Raw genomic sequence first — 16,170 nt, 5'->3', positions numbered from 1 at the left:
TTAAATAAATAATTTATATATTTTGAATATTAAATAATGAGTTAATCTTATATTATTTTAATTAAATTTAATTCATTGAGAATAATATTAAGATAAAACTCTTATAGATTATATTAAAAGTTATTTTTCTTCCATTATGCTTTAAAAAAATTAATATTATTTACTTATTAAAGCGTTTTTCAAAAAACATAAAATAAATAATAATATTGTCCTCTATAATTATAGTAATTTTATATTATTATTATATTGCTGCTAAGTATATTACAGTTTTAAACAATTATATCATGGAAAAGAAAATTAATACTCCATTATCTATTAAAATCATTACACTAATGCTTTCATGTTGGATATGCCATTTTTATATTCATATGGTATACTAATATTATTTAATGATATTTCTATTATTCATATTTTTCGTTCTCTATGTTATTAATACTTCTGTTTTATCATTATATATTTTAATATATTACATTACTAGTATTTGAAATTTTTCGTTTTTTAGAGTACGCTTAAAAAATCTTTAGATGAAATGAGCTATCATCGTAGAAAATTTCATGCAAGAACTTATCGTTTACTTACAAAATATAAACAGGATAATAATTCAAGTTCTTTATATTTAAAAAAAGGTTTTCCAATTAATGTAGTTCATGAAAAAAAAGACATATCTAATAATGGGAAGGATGATTCAGGAAAAAAGAAACAACCAAATAGATGTGCGTCAAATATCGTAGGAGATCATAAACCAGATATGAAACATAATACTTGTACATTTGAAACAAAAAAATATTCCCATTTAGAAAAAAAAATATTCAAGGAACTCGATTATACGGATTTTCTTAAAAATAACAGGACAATTAATAATAAGGTTTACAAAAGAATAATACGTAAAAAATACGGATTACGAATTGTTTTACCTGTATTACTTTTCTTATTTTTATTAATAATATTTATATTAGAAGTTGTACTTGGATCAGTAGGAAAAACTAGTTTATTGTATGTATTAGGTTTAAACAAGAATTATTTAAAATCATTAAGTGAAAATAAGTCTGAGCCCATTATAGAACTGATGAAAAACATAGGTGAATTTTTCAAACATAGTACCCCAACTGAAGTTTCAGCCGAAAGAATATGTGAATTTTGTGATAATGTAAAAGAAGTTAGTAATATATGCCATTTAGGAAAATTTTTTCGAATTCTGATATATTTCGTACCTTTCATTATATTGAGTATCTCCATAGTATCAGGAATTATTTATTACCATAAAAAGGTTAAAAAATATGAAAAAATTAAATTCATGAAAAGGTAAATTACATACTAAGTAACATTCTACTTTCTGTAAAGATATCTCGAATATTAAGTAATATATGCAAAAATATACAAATAAACTAAATAAACGTACGAATAATTGCTTAAAATTATATAAGTACAATAAATATAACTAGCTTTTTTGATACACATCAATAAATGAATATGTTCTTAGTTTTTTGTGAGTTTCAAAGTTTTAATATTTTTCAAATTGTATATTAAAGTATATTTTTTTAAATAATTGTATATTTTGCTTTAATTCATATAATTTTCTATTTCGATGGTTTTCTGTGGAAAATACATATTTTTGCTTTATAATAAATTTATAGTAGTGCATTATACATAATTCTAGTAATAATATTTGTAAATTTATATTATTTTTATACGTAATAAGCCCTTGTATTTTATATTTCTATGTGATTTAAATGATTATATATTTAATTAATTATAAAATGGTATTACCCCTTTAGATTACATATATGAGTTTTGTTTTTCCATTCATGAACATATGTAAATATATTTTGTAGCGCTGATATATATATATCTTTTATTAAAATATAAGCTTAATATTTATATTATAAAATATATTTTGTGATATATATGTTACAAATAAAATTTATTGCAAACGACATTTTAACAAACATTTTGTTCTTTTTGTATTCTATAAATTCAGAATTATAAACAAATAATAAAATAATTACTAAATATAGTTTATTTATAATTACTTAATAACTTCTGTTTTTTAATTATCTACAATTGTATGAATACTTAAAATCATTTAAGTTTTTATAATTGTTCTCAGTTGTGGTATTAAATAAATTTTTTAAAATGAATTATTTTTTTTATTGAAAATTTATAGATATAAATGTTTATTTTAATTTTTACATCTTCAAAAAATTAAATTAATGAACTATATATAATCATAATTTAATAGATAATATATTAAAAAGTTTTTAATATGTAATTCTTTCCCTTGTCATAATAATAGATCTCTATATATGTGTTGCATACCTGTAAAACTCAATATGTTACTTGGGAATGAAAAATATAAATATGTTCTTTTCTATAAAGATATAATTATGAATAAATAAATTTTTTATATTTGTATTACCATTTATGCTCATCTAAACATATGATAAGAGTTAATATTACAATTAATAATTTATTTTATTTTTAAAATTCTTTTTTTATACAAAATTAAATTAAAAGATAAAGTAAAGTTATTTTGTCCAGAATTCATAGATAAGCAATATGTATTTTGTGGTTAGATAAGGCTTAACAAGATAAACTTAAGAAGTAACTTTTTTTAAATATATTTTTTTATAAATCTTTAATTAACTATAACGCATAATATTCTGTATCTAACAGTTTTGTGAATAATTTTCATTTATTAAATTTTATTTTTCATAAATTGAACTAAAATCTAGATTGTAATATCAAAAGATGTTTTAATTATAACATTTACATATACATTAAAAAATACTGTTTATTCAATAAAATAACCAATGAATAATATGTTTTTTTAGAGTATGTTTAAAACCTATAGGATAAAGGACTAGAATATTTGTATGTTTTTGTATTGCAATATTTATAATATTTCAAATAACAATTTTAACAAAAGAATTAATTATTTTTATTATTCATTTATTTACTTTTTCTTCTTTTTTAACATTAAATATAGCTATAATTTTGTTAATATATTTTATTCCAACTAAACATTATGTATATGTATAAAAATATGGAATAATTCTACTGAGACAATATGATTTTTTGTTTTTTCTGGAACGATACAATTATTTTTTCTAAATAGAAATAATTGAAAAAAAAAAATTAAAACAATTAAGTAAATGCCTATAAAGATTTTTAACATATAAATAATGGTATACACTTAATTAAAAATTATAATACAAAAATAAAAAATGAGTTTTTATTGGCCTTTAATATATATATTCCTTTATGTGTCATGTAGAAGAAAATATATTCAATTTTTTTAATACACAGAAGACTATGAAAGATTGCTTATGCTTAGGAAACATATAAAACTTCAGTCAAGTTTTACATAACATTAAATAATATTTCTTTAATATATTATTACTATTATTAAATTGTCATAATTATAAATATTTTTAAGAATAATGAGAGGTTCTTTTACATTATAATGTTTTTACATTTAGAATTAATTGTAGGATAATATCCTTATGATTTGGAATTATTGTATAAATATATAAAATAGCATATGATCGATATTTTCTACATTCTATATTCTCTAGAAACTAAGTGTTTTGAAATTATACGAAATAGTATATATATATCTTTCTGTTTTATTTTGAAGAGAATTAATAAAATATATTATTTAAATAAAGTACTACATTAAATAATTAAATTATATATTTTTAATATTTATAATGAAATTCGTATTATTCTATTCTTATAAAAGTTATTTTTGTTTTCAAATAACTTTATTATAAAATTTATGTAATATATTTTTAAAGTTATTTTACTTTATGTATGCTTAAATATTGATTATAGTTAAATACATTATATTATGTATTTATGAAGGAATAATGAAAATAAATTTTTAAATAAATATTGCATCATTCTACATTGTAATTGTATTATATTATTGTTAATTTTTTCCTCAAAATATAATAGTATTAAAGATTTATATAATGGAAAACAAAATTAAGATAATTATATTTGTTAAAATATTTACGTTTATCATTCTTACATGGATATACAATTTTAACAATTATGTGGTATAATATTATCATATATGTATATTTTTATTTTTTTATATTTTTCGAATTTTATTTCTATTAATATAATATTTTACCATTAGTTTATTTATTTAAATTAAAAATAAATATTTGCCTTGAGTTTTTAGTATATATTTATCAAATCCGTGGATGAAAACTGTAACTCTTGTAAAAAATCAGATACAAGGCATTATAGATTACTAGGAAAATATAAACAGGATAATGGTTCAAACAATGCATTGTTAAAAAAAAAATGTCAAAATAATAAAGTTAATGAATGGAAAAATATGTCTAATAATATAAAATGTTCAAAAGAATAAAACAAACAATTAAATAAATGTTTAGTAAATAAAGTACAATACTATACATAACTTATGGACTGTAATAACGTAATATTTGATGGAAAACATTTCCATTTTAAAAAAAAATTAGTAAAAAAGAAAGGATATGATGATTCCCTTGAAAAAGACGATAAAATTCGTTATATAGCTTTAAAAAAAATAAAATTCAGAAATTATGGATATGGAATTGCACTACTTTTATTATTTTTTTTTGTGGGAATAGGAATACCACTATCATCACGATTAACGTTTTTGAATGTTTCATGGGATGATATTAAAAGTGCAATAAGGGAATCATTACCAAATGCTATAAAAACTATAGCAGAATCTATGGGAAAATATTCTGAAATAATATTTTTTAGTTTTCTTATGATTATATTATCTATTATAATTATAATAGCGATTTATAAAATTTTAAGGAATAATGAAAAATATAATAAGATTAAGTTGATGTCTGAATAAAGCAAATAATAAGGTATATTTATCTTTCTATATATATGTATTTATTATGAAGTAATATATGTAATATTTTTATTCATATTTTTAGCAAGAACATATATAATATCCAAAATAATATAAATGCATGTATGTACAACCATTCTCTTTTATAAAAAACTAAAAAAAAATTATATTCTTTGATTTTTTGTATATTTGAAAATTTAAAAATTTTCTAATTTGTATTTTAAATTATCATTGTAACATAATTATATATTATCTGCAATATATATAATTGTATAATAAAATATTTTTCAATGAATATATATGATTGTGATTTAAAATGCCCATATGATAGAACAATTCACATAATTATATGGAACTGTGATAATTTATATTTGCATTAAAAATCTGCACTATTTATATTGCGTTTCGTTGTGAACTAAAATTATAATTTGTTCAAATTTTTAAAATGAAGTATTATTTTAAAATTAACAGTACACGTGTCTTGTTTTATATTTTATAAAAAACGTGGATATATTTTGTTACATTGACATATATATACGTATATTCTATATTGCTTTGAAAAGAACATATTTTTTATATATTGTATATGATATTTTTTATATCAAATAAGTTATAACACCTATTAGATGTAAAAATACTTTTAAGAGATTTTATTTTTTCTTTCATCTTATGAACGCGAATAATTAATATATAATAATATAATATCTTTTTTAAATATATTCCTTGTGTATAAATTCCGATATATATTTTAATTTTATACCATTTAATATTTTACATTATTTTCTTAGCTAATATATATTTTTAAATATACTATTATTTCTTTTTAAAAGATAAAAAAATTAACTTTACAATTTTAAAGAATTGAATTATATTTATATATATATATATATAAGTTGAAATGCTGTTTGAACTTCAAAAATGTTTTATTTGATCTATAAAAAAGATTTTTTTATCTAAAACTTATATTTTTGATATATAAATGAAAATAACATTTTTATTAATGAAATTATTTTTTCATAAAAAATAAATTATAAAAATATATTGAATTTTTAGTTGAACTGATTAATTAGTTTGTATAGGTTAAATCTCTTTAGAATATTTTAGTGGGTATTGCATAAATAAATTGATTATATAAACTTACATTGTTTTTTTTTAATTTGTTTTTTTATGTGCATTATTTTTTTTTCTTCAGTATCTTTGTATTTGTCATTATATATGTAAGTACAATAAAACATTACAGGAAAGTTAAAAATAATTATTAAAATAGTATAACCAAATAAATAGAATTTTTATATGTAATGAAAGCATAAACCATATGTTAAGTATTTTTGACTAAACTGAATATTTGATTATTATAAAGAAATATTCATTAAAAATAATATTTATTTACTTTTATAAAATAAATTTGAATTTATTTTTTTTAATGTAGACAAGTTAATGTTACACTAATATGGTATAATTAGAATACTTCACATGTTTCATTTTATTATTTTTAATGTGATATTATTTATAATACGAAAAATATACTATCTATATTAATATATAAACTTCATATATTTAGTACGTTCCAAACATATACAAAGTTACGAACAATTTAAAAAAAAATTTCGTTTTATCAAATTACTAATTAGTAAAGGAAAATTGCTCAGTAAAGGTTTTATATTGAAGGGAAGTGAGTACCCATTTGTAAAATATTATATGTATAGAGATATGTATATAATGAGTCCCACATAGAATATAAAATTTGAGTTATATCAAAAATCTGGTAAAAGGAGGAATTGAAAATTAATTATTCTTATTTCTTGGAATTTTAAATTGTTAAATGTTATTAAAAACTTTTTAGAATATTTGTTTAATTTTTTGTTATGTATAAAGGAATTAAAATGTAATATAGGAATATAAATACTATTTGTTACAGTTATAATTTAATTCGGTCAAAACTTTACAATAATTAAGTAGTTTTATATATATTTTTGTTTATCATACACATATGTGTTTACCCCCAGTAAATTTTGTGCATATAATAGGGTGTTATTTGAACAAAAAAAAATTAAGAATAGTTCTTTATTGGTACATATTTATAAATTATTTGTGAATACTTAGGAATTTATCAATTAAAATTTGAATAACAGGGAAATTTATGTCTCTAATCACCCTGTATAAAACACCTTATTGAAAAATCATATAAAATAGATACGAGATAAATGAACTACGATTAAAGTAGATGTAAAATATGTTAAATATTAAATTCATATAAATTCCAAATGAACATATAACAAAAAAAGTGTAAAATAAGTTTAGTTATATATATAATATATAAGTTCTTTTTATTTTTTACATAATTTTCTATTTTAATTTAATACACATGTATTCAATTGTTTATTTTTTGTTTATCTCCTATGTTAACACGCTTCCACTAATATGAAAACTTTATGAAATTCAGTATTCTATTTTTTAATGGAAATATTATAAACTGTAATTTTTCCGTCAAGGCTACCCTTGAGGTTGATAGATTATATTATGAAAACTTTGAGAATAATTTCTATTTAATTTTTCTTGTGTGTTTTGTAGGGATTCTCTTCTTATATCTTCAAGTCTCTTATGTTAAAGTATATTTTTCCTTTGTAAACGTCCATGTAACCACGATTTAATAGGAGTAAACTAAATGAAAAAAAAATAATATGTATATATATACATATATAATTATTTTGTCTAGGAAATTTTTCGTGAAAATAAATTATTGAAATTCTGGTAAAATATATACAATTTTAAGTATAATTTTTATTAACATTATGTAAAATTAAAAAAGTAAAAAATGTTAGTAATACGGAAAACATTGTTAAAGTGGTAACAAATACATAATTTTCTTTAGGTTCTAAAATTCTTGGTACATAAGGACAGGTATTTACCATATTCATTATATTATTATGTACATCCTTAAAATTTTTTAACACCTTGCAAAAGTCGTCACTACTATATTCATTGAATCCCGAGTAATGTTTAATATAAAAGGTATAATATTTTGTAGCATTGTCAGAATTATTATTAATAGCATTATCTTTTTGATCTATAATTTTTTTAAAATCTCTATATTAATTATATAATTCCGTAAGTTTTTTTAAAGTAGTAGAATTAATATTTTTAATGTAATTCATGCACACATTAGTTTTTTATTCTAATGAAAGATGGTTAAGTGCACTAAACAAGTTATAGGATTAATCAGTAAATTCTTTATGTAGACGACAATTCAAATATTTACACGTATTTTCCCTATTAGAGTTATAGTTCTGATTTATAATATTTAAGTACATATAAATCTATTGACTTATAGATTTACAAATATCATGATCCATAGAATCTTCACATGGTGGACAAATACTACTACAAAATTTAGAATCATTTTCTGTGTATTGTTTTGTATGTGACACAAATTCTTTTTCATATTTAAGAAATAATTCCACGCAATTATAATAAAAATATATAATTTATAAAAATTATACTTTCATGAAATCGATTTTTATACTATTTCTTGAAAAACGAATAATTGTATATAATAATAATTATAATAAGGAAAGATAAAAATTACATTCTTCCCTGCACTTTTGGATACCATTGTATATGAGTATATGTGAATTAAATAATAAAAATTAAATTCATATCCAGTTAATATTTATATAAATAAATCCATGATATATTATATGTTTTTATGTGATGAATTACTTATTTTATATATTGAGTTAAAAAGCAATTCCTCAATTAAAACTCCTTTTTAGTTATTACTTTAAATTGGAATAATATAGAATAGTTTGTATAATTTAAAACATATGCCTGTAATTGTAAATATAATAGTATGAAAAATAGGATTATTTTAATTAAAAAATATTACAGAAAAAAAAAAACTTACCTAGTTTTTTCATTCAAAGAAGGACTACGTATTTTTTTTTTGAAATGATACACAGGAAAATAAATTAATTTTTGCAGTTAATAATATGCTTTGTTCATTATATTGTAATATCTATTTAGGAAATTTCTTTTATCTTTTAAAATGCTGTAAATATATAAATACTATCTCTTTGAAAATTAAAGAATTTTTCCTTTTATGAACGATTGTTTGTTCTTAATGTTATAATCATATTTATCAAATTCACAAATTTTAACTATAAGTTATAATAATGTAGTAACCTCTTAAGAAATTCAACTTCGCCAATATTAATGAAATTAGTATTTATATAAATAAAAGAGAAAATTAACAAAAATGTTAATATACTATATGTCAATAGGTACACATTGGTTATATTAAAAATAGACTTCTTCAGAAAATTAGTTTATATTATATATGTTTTATTCTATAAATAGACCGTTTTGTATAATTATAAAATATCCTCTTAATTATCATAACTCTCTCCATTCTATTCCATATGGCAATTAATGATATGCTTTCTCATTTATTACATTTGACTTATTAGAACATATATTTTTATATTGGATATATATATAGATACAGAAAAATTAGATAATTTTATGTTATAAATTTATTATATTTATAAATTAAAAATAAAAAAAAAAGAATTTAATAATTGTGTTAAGGTCTTTAATAAAATTTATCACTGGAATCATTTTGTATCAACAATATAAAAAAAATATAGATTAATTTATGAACTAAAATTTTTTATTATAATCTATGTAAAATATATCTTATTATAAAACATATTTATGATATGTGTTTTACGTTCTATATATTTTAAAATAATAGTAAAATTTAATATCAAAATATTTTTAATTTTTGCATATTTTCTTATATCTTGTAAATATATCACATGAATTCTACCATATAACTATATTTACTTAAAGATACTCAGAAAATAATAATAAATTATGTCACCTCTTTTTATATATCATATAGTTGCAAAATATTTTACGCTTATATATGTTTAGTATAATATGAAAATCATATTTATATTTGAATTTTATTAATATATTTATTATATAATTTAGTATATATTAAAAAAGTATGAATTGTAATAATAAAAAAATATTGACATTCTAATATGTATAATTGTTAAAAATTTCATCAAGATTTAAATACAAAGAATTAATTGAAAGTTTAATGATACATGGAGTTATAATTCTTATCTATTTTACATTATGTAATAAGAAAATAAATATAAAAAGAAAGCAAACTGGATGCATTAAAATTCACTAGATGAAAATTTTGAATTAAAAAAATTGAAGTATTATTATATATAATAAAGAATAATAAGTTAAATATATATATGTATTTTTTAATAGTATAAAAATTATATTAATTTTTTTTTTATCGTATCGTTCATGTACTATGATTTATTTATATCCTTTGAAACTGCAACAATGTATTTTATATTTACTAAATATTTCTATCATGTAATGAATTGATAATGAATGGTTTATATTTTTTTTTTATTCATTTATTGTGTTTATAATAAAATATATATTAGCATGTAAATTTATTTTATTCATGTATAAATATATATATATGTGCATGTGAGTATTGGAGACAAAATTATTTTTATAATTGGATGATTTATTATATATCATATGATACATATAAAGGACTTTGTCTTATGTTATTTTATTTTTACATTTAACTATATAATAAATGTAATTATATTATTAACATACACTTATTTTATAAAAAATTGTAAGATAAAGTGCTCGGAAAAATATATATTTATTTAGTGTAAATAACATATATATATAAAACTAAATAATAAATATATTTATAAAATTTATATTTAAAAATTTATAAATTTCTCCTAACTTATATTAATATATTGTATAAATAATGAAATTACATTTTTTAATAAAATATAAATGATTTAACTGCAAAAATGTTTCCGTGGAATTTCTTAAGGTTAATAATAATAATTTTAAATATATTTATATTTCTAAGAAAAATTTATGTTCAGTATACAGTTCCTTCTCTAATACCAAAAATTTAACCTTAATTTATGTTGTAATTCACAAACATTTGACTGGGGTCCTATATAAAAAATCATTCATAAAAATGAAGCGTTGATTAAAGGATTTTCGGTACGAATAATCTTTATATTTAACATATGAATAAATATGTTAATTATATGAAATATTTTATTTAGATTAATGATTAATTTTATTAGAGAAACATTTTGAATATTATAAGTAAAAAAAATAATAAATATATAAATGAATCTGAATGAGATAATAATTTATATTCTACAAACTTTAAAAAAGATAAAATATATATATATATATATATATATACATACATACACGAATTTGTAGGTACTTAATTATAAATATTATATACATAGTGCTTTTTATAATTTGCTTTTAGAATTAATATAATAATAATTATTCTCTCCAGATACGACAAAATATTGTAATTTTTCACTTTAGATAACGGAATAACTTAGATTTGCAGTATAATGAAAGCATATATGGAAGACATATCTTCATTATTTTTTCTTAAATATCTACAAATATAAAGTCTTTAAAATAAGAAACCATATATACTATTTTTAATTATATATGTTATATATATGAATTATATATTATTTTTTAAATATATATTATTTACATATTTCGTATTAATAAAAGTACCATTATATTTTTTAAATTACATGTAAGCTTAATGAAAAATCAATTAATCTTTATATTATGTGTATAAAAAGTGCGTCTATCATAAGGTGTAACTTTATATCTTAAAATGAATGTAAAATAAATAATCAAAAATTATAAAAATTGTTTTTTTTATAGTAAAGTATTGAAAATATTATTATTATTCAACATAAGAAAAATTATTCCCTCTTAAGTAAAATATAATATTATATTATTATAAAATTATAAAAGTTCCATGTTGAATTAATTATATGTTTAAACAAATAAATAAAAAGGAAGAACAAGGAAAAAATTAAAAAATATAAATACATATATATAAAAGAATACATATATAGGGTCTTGATCTACTTTTATAATATCAGTTTAGGGAATCTACTTCCTAAATCTATACTATATATTAAACTAACATATACATGTAAACATTTTATATATTGCAAAAATATAGGTTATAAATTTTAATATATATTATATCATTGATATAAATTATTTATTAAGGAATAAATAAAAAAAACTTTGCTTAAGCTTTCTTCAATAAATATACTTATATTTAAAATATAAAAACTATTTTTTTTATATACATTTATATATTAGCATCTTATTTTGTTGAATAAAAGATAACATAATGTTATTATATATATACTTAGATAAATAAAAAATGTCATAAGTAATTCAAATATTTTTTAGTTAACTGCATTTTAATTTCACTATTTCATCTCCGCTTATCTTACTAATATGATGCATTAGTATACAAACTTTTTATTCACTGTCCTCTTCCGACATCACATAGTCTAATGCAACTGTTTAAAAAACATTATTTGTTTTCATTATAAAACCGTTAAAATATATTTGAAGATGTTTTTTTTTAATTCTAAGATATAATATTCAACTCTTTTATTGTATTACCTGAGTTATTCTCATTTTCCAGGTAATTCAAATATTAATCATCTTCTTTTGTCCAATCTTCAATGCCTTGTTTTAAGAAATCTCCTTTATAATCATATATTTCTTTATTTTTACTATTTTCGTTATCATTGAAGTTATTTTTAGTAATATTTTCCGAGTTCCGTGATGTTCTATATAATTGTTCTTCGTCTTTCCAATCATTTATGGAATTGTCGAAATGTGATTCTATATTTTCTACGTATTCCTCTTTTTCGCATTCTTCAAAAATCATCATAAGTACCAATATACACAGTTTTGATAATATTTTTTTTTTTATTCGGTTATATAAATCTTCATAACTTTCTTTGTGATGCAATTCTTTTATATTTAATAATGATATGTCATCTTTATTTTCTTTTTTTTCATATTTAGCTAATATATTTCGTAACTCCTCTGTCAATTCATAAAACCAAGCCTGTTCCAAGTGTTGCTCTATTATCTTGCGCTTTTTTGATATCCACTGTCTCCAAATATATTTTTGTCTTTCTAAACAAAGAATTCTTTCATTTTCATTTGGATATTTTTCTTCTAATTTATCAGTTTTTTTTGCATATGATTGTTCTTTTTTCCATTCATTCTTCAAATTGTTAAGCCAGTCTGTTTTTTTTAAAATTTCGGAAAGTTTTTTATGTTTTTCTATCCATTTATTCCATAAAATTTTTTGTTTTTCAATATAATTTTCACTATTAATATGTTCCGTAAGATCATTTTTTGTTGAGTTAAGATATTCTATATATTCCTCATTTGTGAACACTTCTAGGCATATTTCCAAAAATTCTCCTTTTTTTAATGCACTTTCTGTATTTCTAAATTCTTCTAGTATTTGCATATGTACTTCTATAATAGTTTTTGATCTCTTCTGTCTTCTGTTTGACAAGTGTGTATTTTGTTGAATGTTATGATCATGTACTTTTATTTTTTTAATTATTTGTTCATCACCATATATTTGGTTTTTCAGATGAGCATCTGCTATATATTTGTTTTTTTTGTCCGAATATAAAGGTAGTGTTATTCGGAGAATTTTCATTTGTCTTCTTCTTATCCTTTTTTTTTTAAGCGAACCTATTAAAAAGTACTATAACAAAACAAAATCAGATTTATAAAATAAATTATTACAATAATCAAATGAACATCTTAGTTTTTATTCTTAAATCGTTTTTTACTTTAATAATAAGGGAAAATGTTGCAATAATTAAAACGCTTATTAAAATAGATGATATATTTATGTGGAGTAGACGTACTGTTGTTTCTGCAATGGATTTTTAAATATATATTTTAATTAATTCAGTTATTTCAAATATAGCAAATATGTAGTATTAGTATTACCTGCAGATATAGGGGAAGGAGCTATAGGTAGAGGTAAATCATTATTAGAACTTATAGAAATTGATGAAGTATTTTCATGACGAATAGGTAAAACTGAAACTTTAGAAAGTGGATTAAGGTCTGTTGTATATTCTTGTGATTTTTGATTCTCATATTCAGTATCTTTTGGTGTTCTTGTTCTATCAGCTGCTGCATATTGTACAGGGGTGTTTTCATTAATTTTAGTTGGAATGATTGTTTCTTCCGTTGACGGTATTACTGGAGGTTCAGATTCCAGAATCGGTTGAATTTCTAGTACATTATCAGCTTTTTTGTCACCCTGTTCTTGTTCTCCCTGTAAACTTTTTGGGGTTTGTTCAACTGGAGCTTGTTGAATTGATGGATTTTTTTCCGACATTTGCCCACCATCTAAGAAAATTATTTTTTTTTCTACAGATGTTTGCGATACCACGGGAGCTGAATGCCTAATAGGGCATCTATTAAGTTTTTTAAATGTTTCATTTTTCAGTATATCACATTGTATTGTTGGAAAATGGAGTGGTCGAATTTTGCAATTGTTTTCAATGAGTACTTTCATATTGTTAAACTTCATATTTTCATCATCAATCCACGCATTATATTCATCAATTTTTTTTGAACATGTTTCATCACATTTATCAGAAATTATGCGTTTTCCTTTAATGCATTGTATTTCTTCCTGTCTTTTTTTTATTTCATCGCATAAATTTAATGCTTTATAATTTAAATCTAAAATTTGTTTTTCATTATTATCTAAAATAGGAAAACATCCACCATATTTTAAAATAAGGGGTGTAAAATAAGAATTTAATCTCCCCTTTAGTGTTCCTTCCCATTTTTCTTTTCCTTGAAAATAATATCGTGGTGGAGTCTTATGCTGAATTAGATAATCTGCCAGTTGTAAGCATTTAGTCCTAAAATTTTCTTTATTATTTTCATTATTTAATGAAGTAGTTGTTTGATTTACATGTTGTACAATCCTTATAAATTCTTGATACATGTACATTTCTAAGGCTCCAGTACCTAGAACCATCAAATTCTAAATTCAAATGAATTATTAAGGATTATTTAAGCAATACTTTTTAGATTAGTTGTATTATCATTTTTTTTATTATAGATAAACTGTGTACATATTTATTTATATGAAAAACAAGAAATATTACCGAAGATAAACATCCTTCCATAATCGCAAAATATTAATATTTTAGTTGCAAATAACAAACTGTAGGAAAAATTAGAATATGTATATTTTTATTTCAGTAGAATAATTTTGAATTAATTTATCTTTATAAGAAGAATATATAAAATTATCGTTAACGTGGAAATTTATATATGAACTTTAAAATAATTAAATGCATTAATATTTATATTATACAATTCATATCGTATTTTATCTCAAATAAATGTAACATATAGGGAGATATATATTAATCATAATTTGATATGATATAGTAGTTGAGAATATATCTGAAAATAAAATTTATATTCTTTTTATAGAGAAAAATCCAAATAACTAACAATAAAAAATTGCATATAAGTAACATTAGTAAGTAATACAAAATGTTTTGAGTACAATTATCACTAATATGTATATTGTCTCATTTTTTATTTTTTCTTTAATACAGAAAATATAAGTATTGTTACCTGTATTAAAGTATGCAATTCATTTTTTTTCTTCTTGCTTTTATTAAATAAATAATCTGTATACCATATTATTAATAGAACTGATAATATACTTTTTATTGATTATGTTATTTTGCTATATATATTTTTTTTTTTTGATATTAACCATTTTAGTGCTATAACTATTTTGTTAATACTTTCTTTTATTTACAGCATCTAGTAGAGAGAACGGAAACAATATTATACAAATTATTCTAAATTGTTTTTGTAGTGATGAAAAGTAAAAAATATTAAAATATACTTATAACACATAATATTATATATATATATAAATTAATTAGCTAAATATTAATCATTTATAATGTATATTATACCACTAAAAAATATAAAAGAATATAATTTAATATATATATATGTTCTCTAGCATATTCGAATTATCAATTATCGATATGAATGATTTAGTAGGGTCTTAATTTTATTAAATAAAATGTATATTTAGTTATATTAGTTAACTGAAATAAGCTTGAATACTTACTCTATATATGAAACATTATTATATATACTTATAGAACAAAAATTATACTATATAATTAAAAATAAGTAAAATAAATTAAAGAATTATTCTAAAAAACAATAACATTAAAATTGCACGTAAGTAAATCAATGCATTATATTAAATAGTACAATAACTATTGTAGTATTATAACTATATTTATGTATTTATCAAAATATATGTTAGAATAAATACATTAAAAGTAGTT

General features: G+C 19.4%; 2 protein-coding genes and 2 pseudogenes across 2 annotated transcripts, besides 2 other annotated features; 2 read left to right on the top strand and 2 right to left on the bottom strand.

Moving 5' to 3' along the window:
- Positions 1 to 284: 284 nt before the first annotated feature.
- Positions 285 to 1,306, top strand: PmUG01_05011700 (fam-l protein; the record flags this gene model as incomplete). Its single annotated transcript, XM_029003325.1, has 2 exons — positions 285 to 371; positions 503 to 1,306. The coding sequence occupies 2 exons, from the start codon at positions 285 to 287 to the stop codon at positions 1,304 to 1,306; spliced, it is 891 nt and encodes a 296-aa protein (XP_028860282.1).
- Positions 1,307 to 3,974: 2,668 nt separating this feature from the next.
- On the top strand, positions 3,975 to 4,864 carry PmUG01_05011600 (annotated as a pseudogene).
- Positions 3,975 to 4,864: a sequence feature (fam-m protein, pseudogene).
- A 2,493-nt stretch (positions 4,865 to 7,357) lies between these two features.
- PmUG01_05011500 lies at positions 7,358 to 8,477 on the bottom strand (annotated as a pseudogene).
- Positions 7,358 to 8,477: a sequence feature (PIR protein, pseudogene).
- A 3,960-nt stretch (positions 8,478 to 12,437) lies between these two features.
- PmUG01_05011400 (STP1 protein) lies at positions 12,438 to 14,970 on the bottom strand (the record flags this gene model as incomplete). The annotated part of the gene is made up of 3 exons (XM_029003324.1): positions 12,438 to 13,504; positions 13,769 to 14,825; positions 14,950 to 14,970. 3 exons carry the CDS (start codon positions 14,968 to 14,970, stop codon positions 12,438 to 12,440), a joined length of 2,145 nt encoding a protein of 714 aa, XP_028860281.1.
- Positions 14,971 to 16,170: the final 1,200 nt, after the last annotated feature.

Source organism: Plasmodium malariae, assembly GCF_900090045.1.
Source record: "Plasmodium malariae genome assembly, chromosome: 5".
Taxonomy (NCBI): Eukaryota; Apicomplexa; class Aconoidasida; order Haemosporida; family Plasmodiidae; genus Plasmodium; species Plasmodium malariae.
The sequence above is the reverse complement of the archived record's forward strand: the minus strand, read 5'-3'. Positions and strand labels throughout refer to the sequence as shown.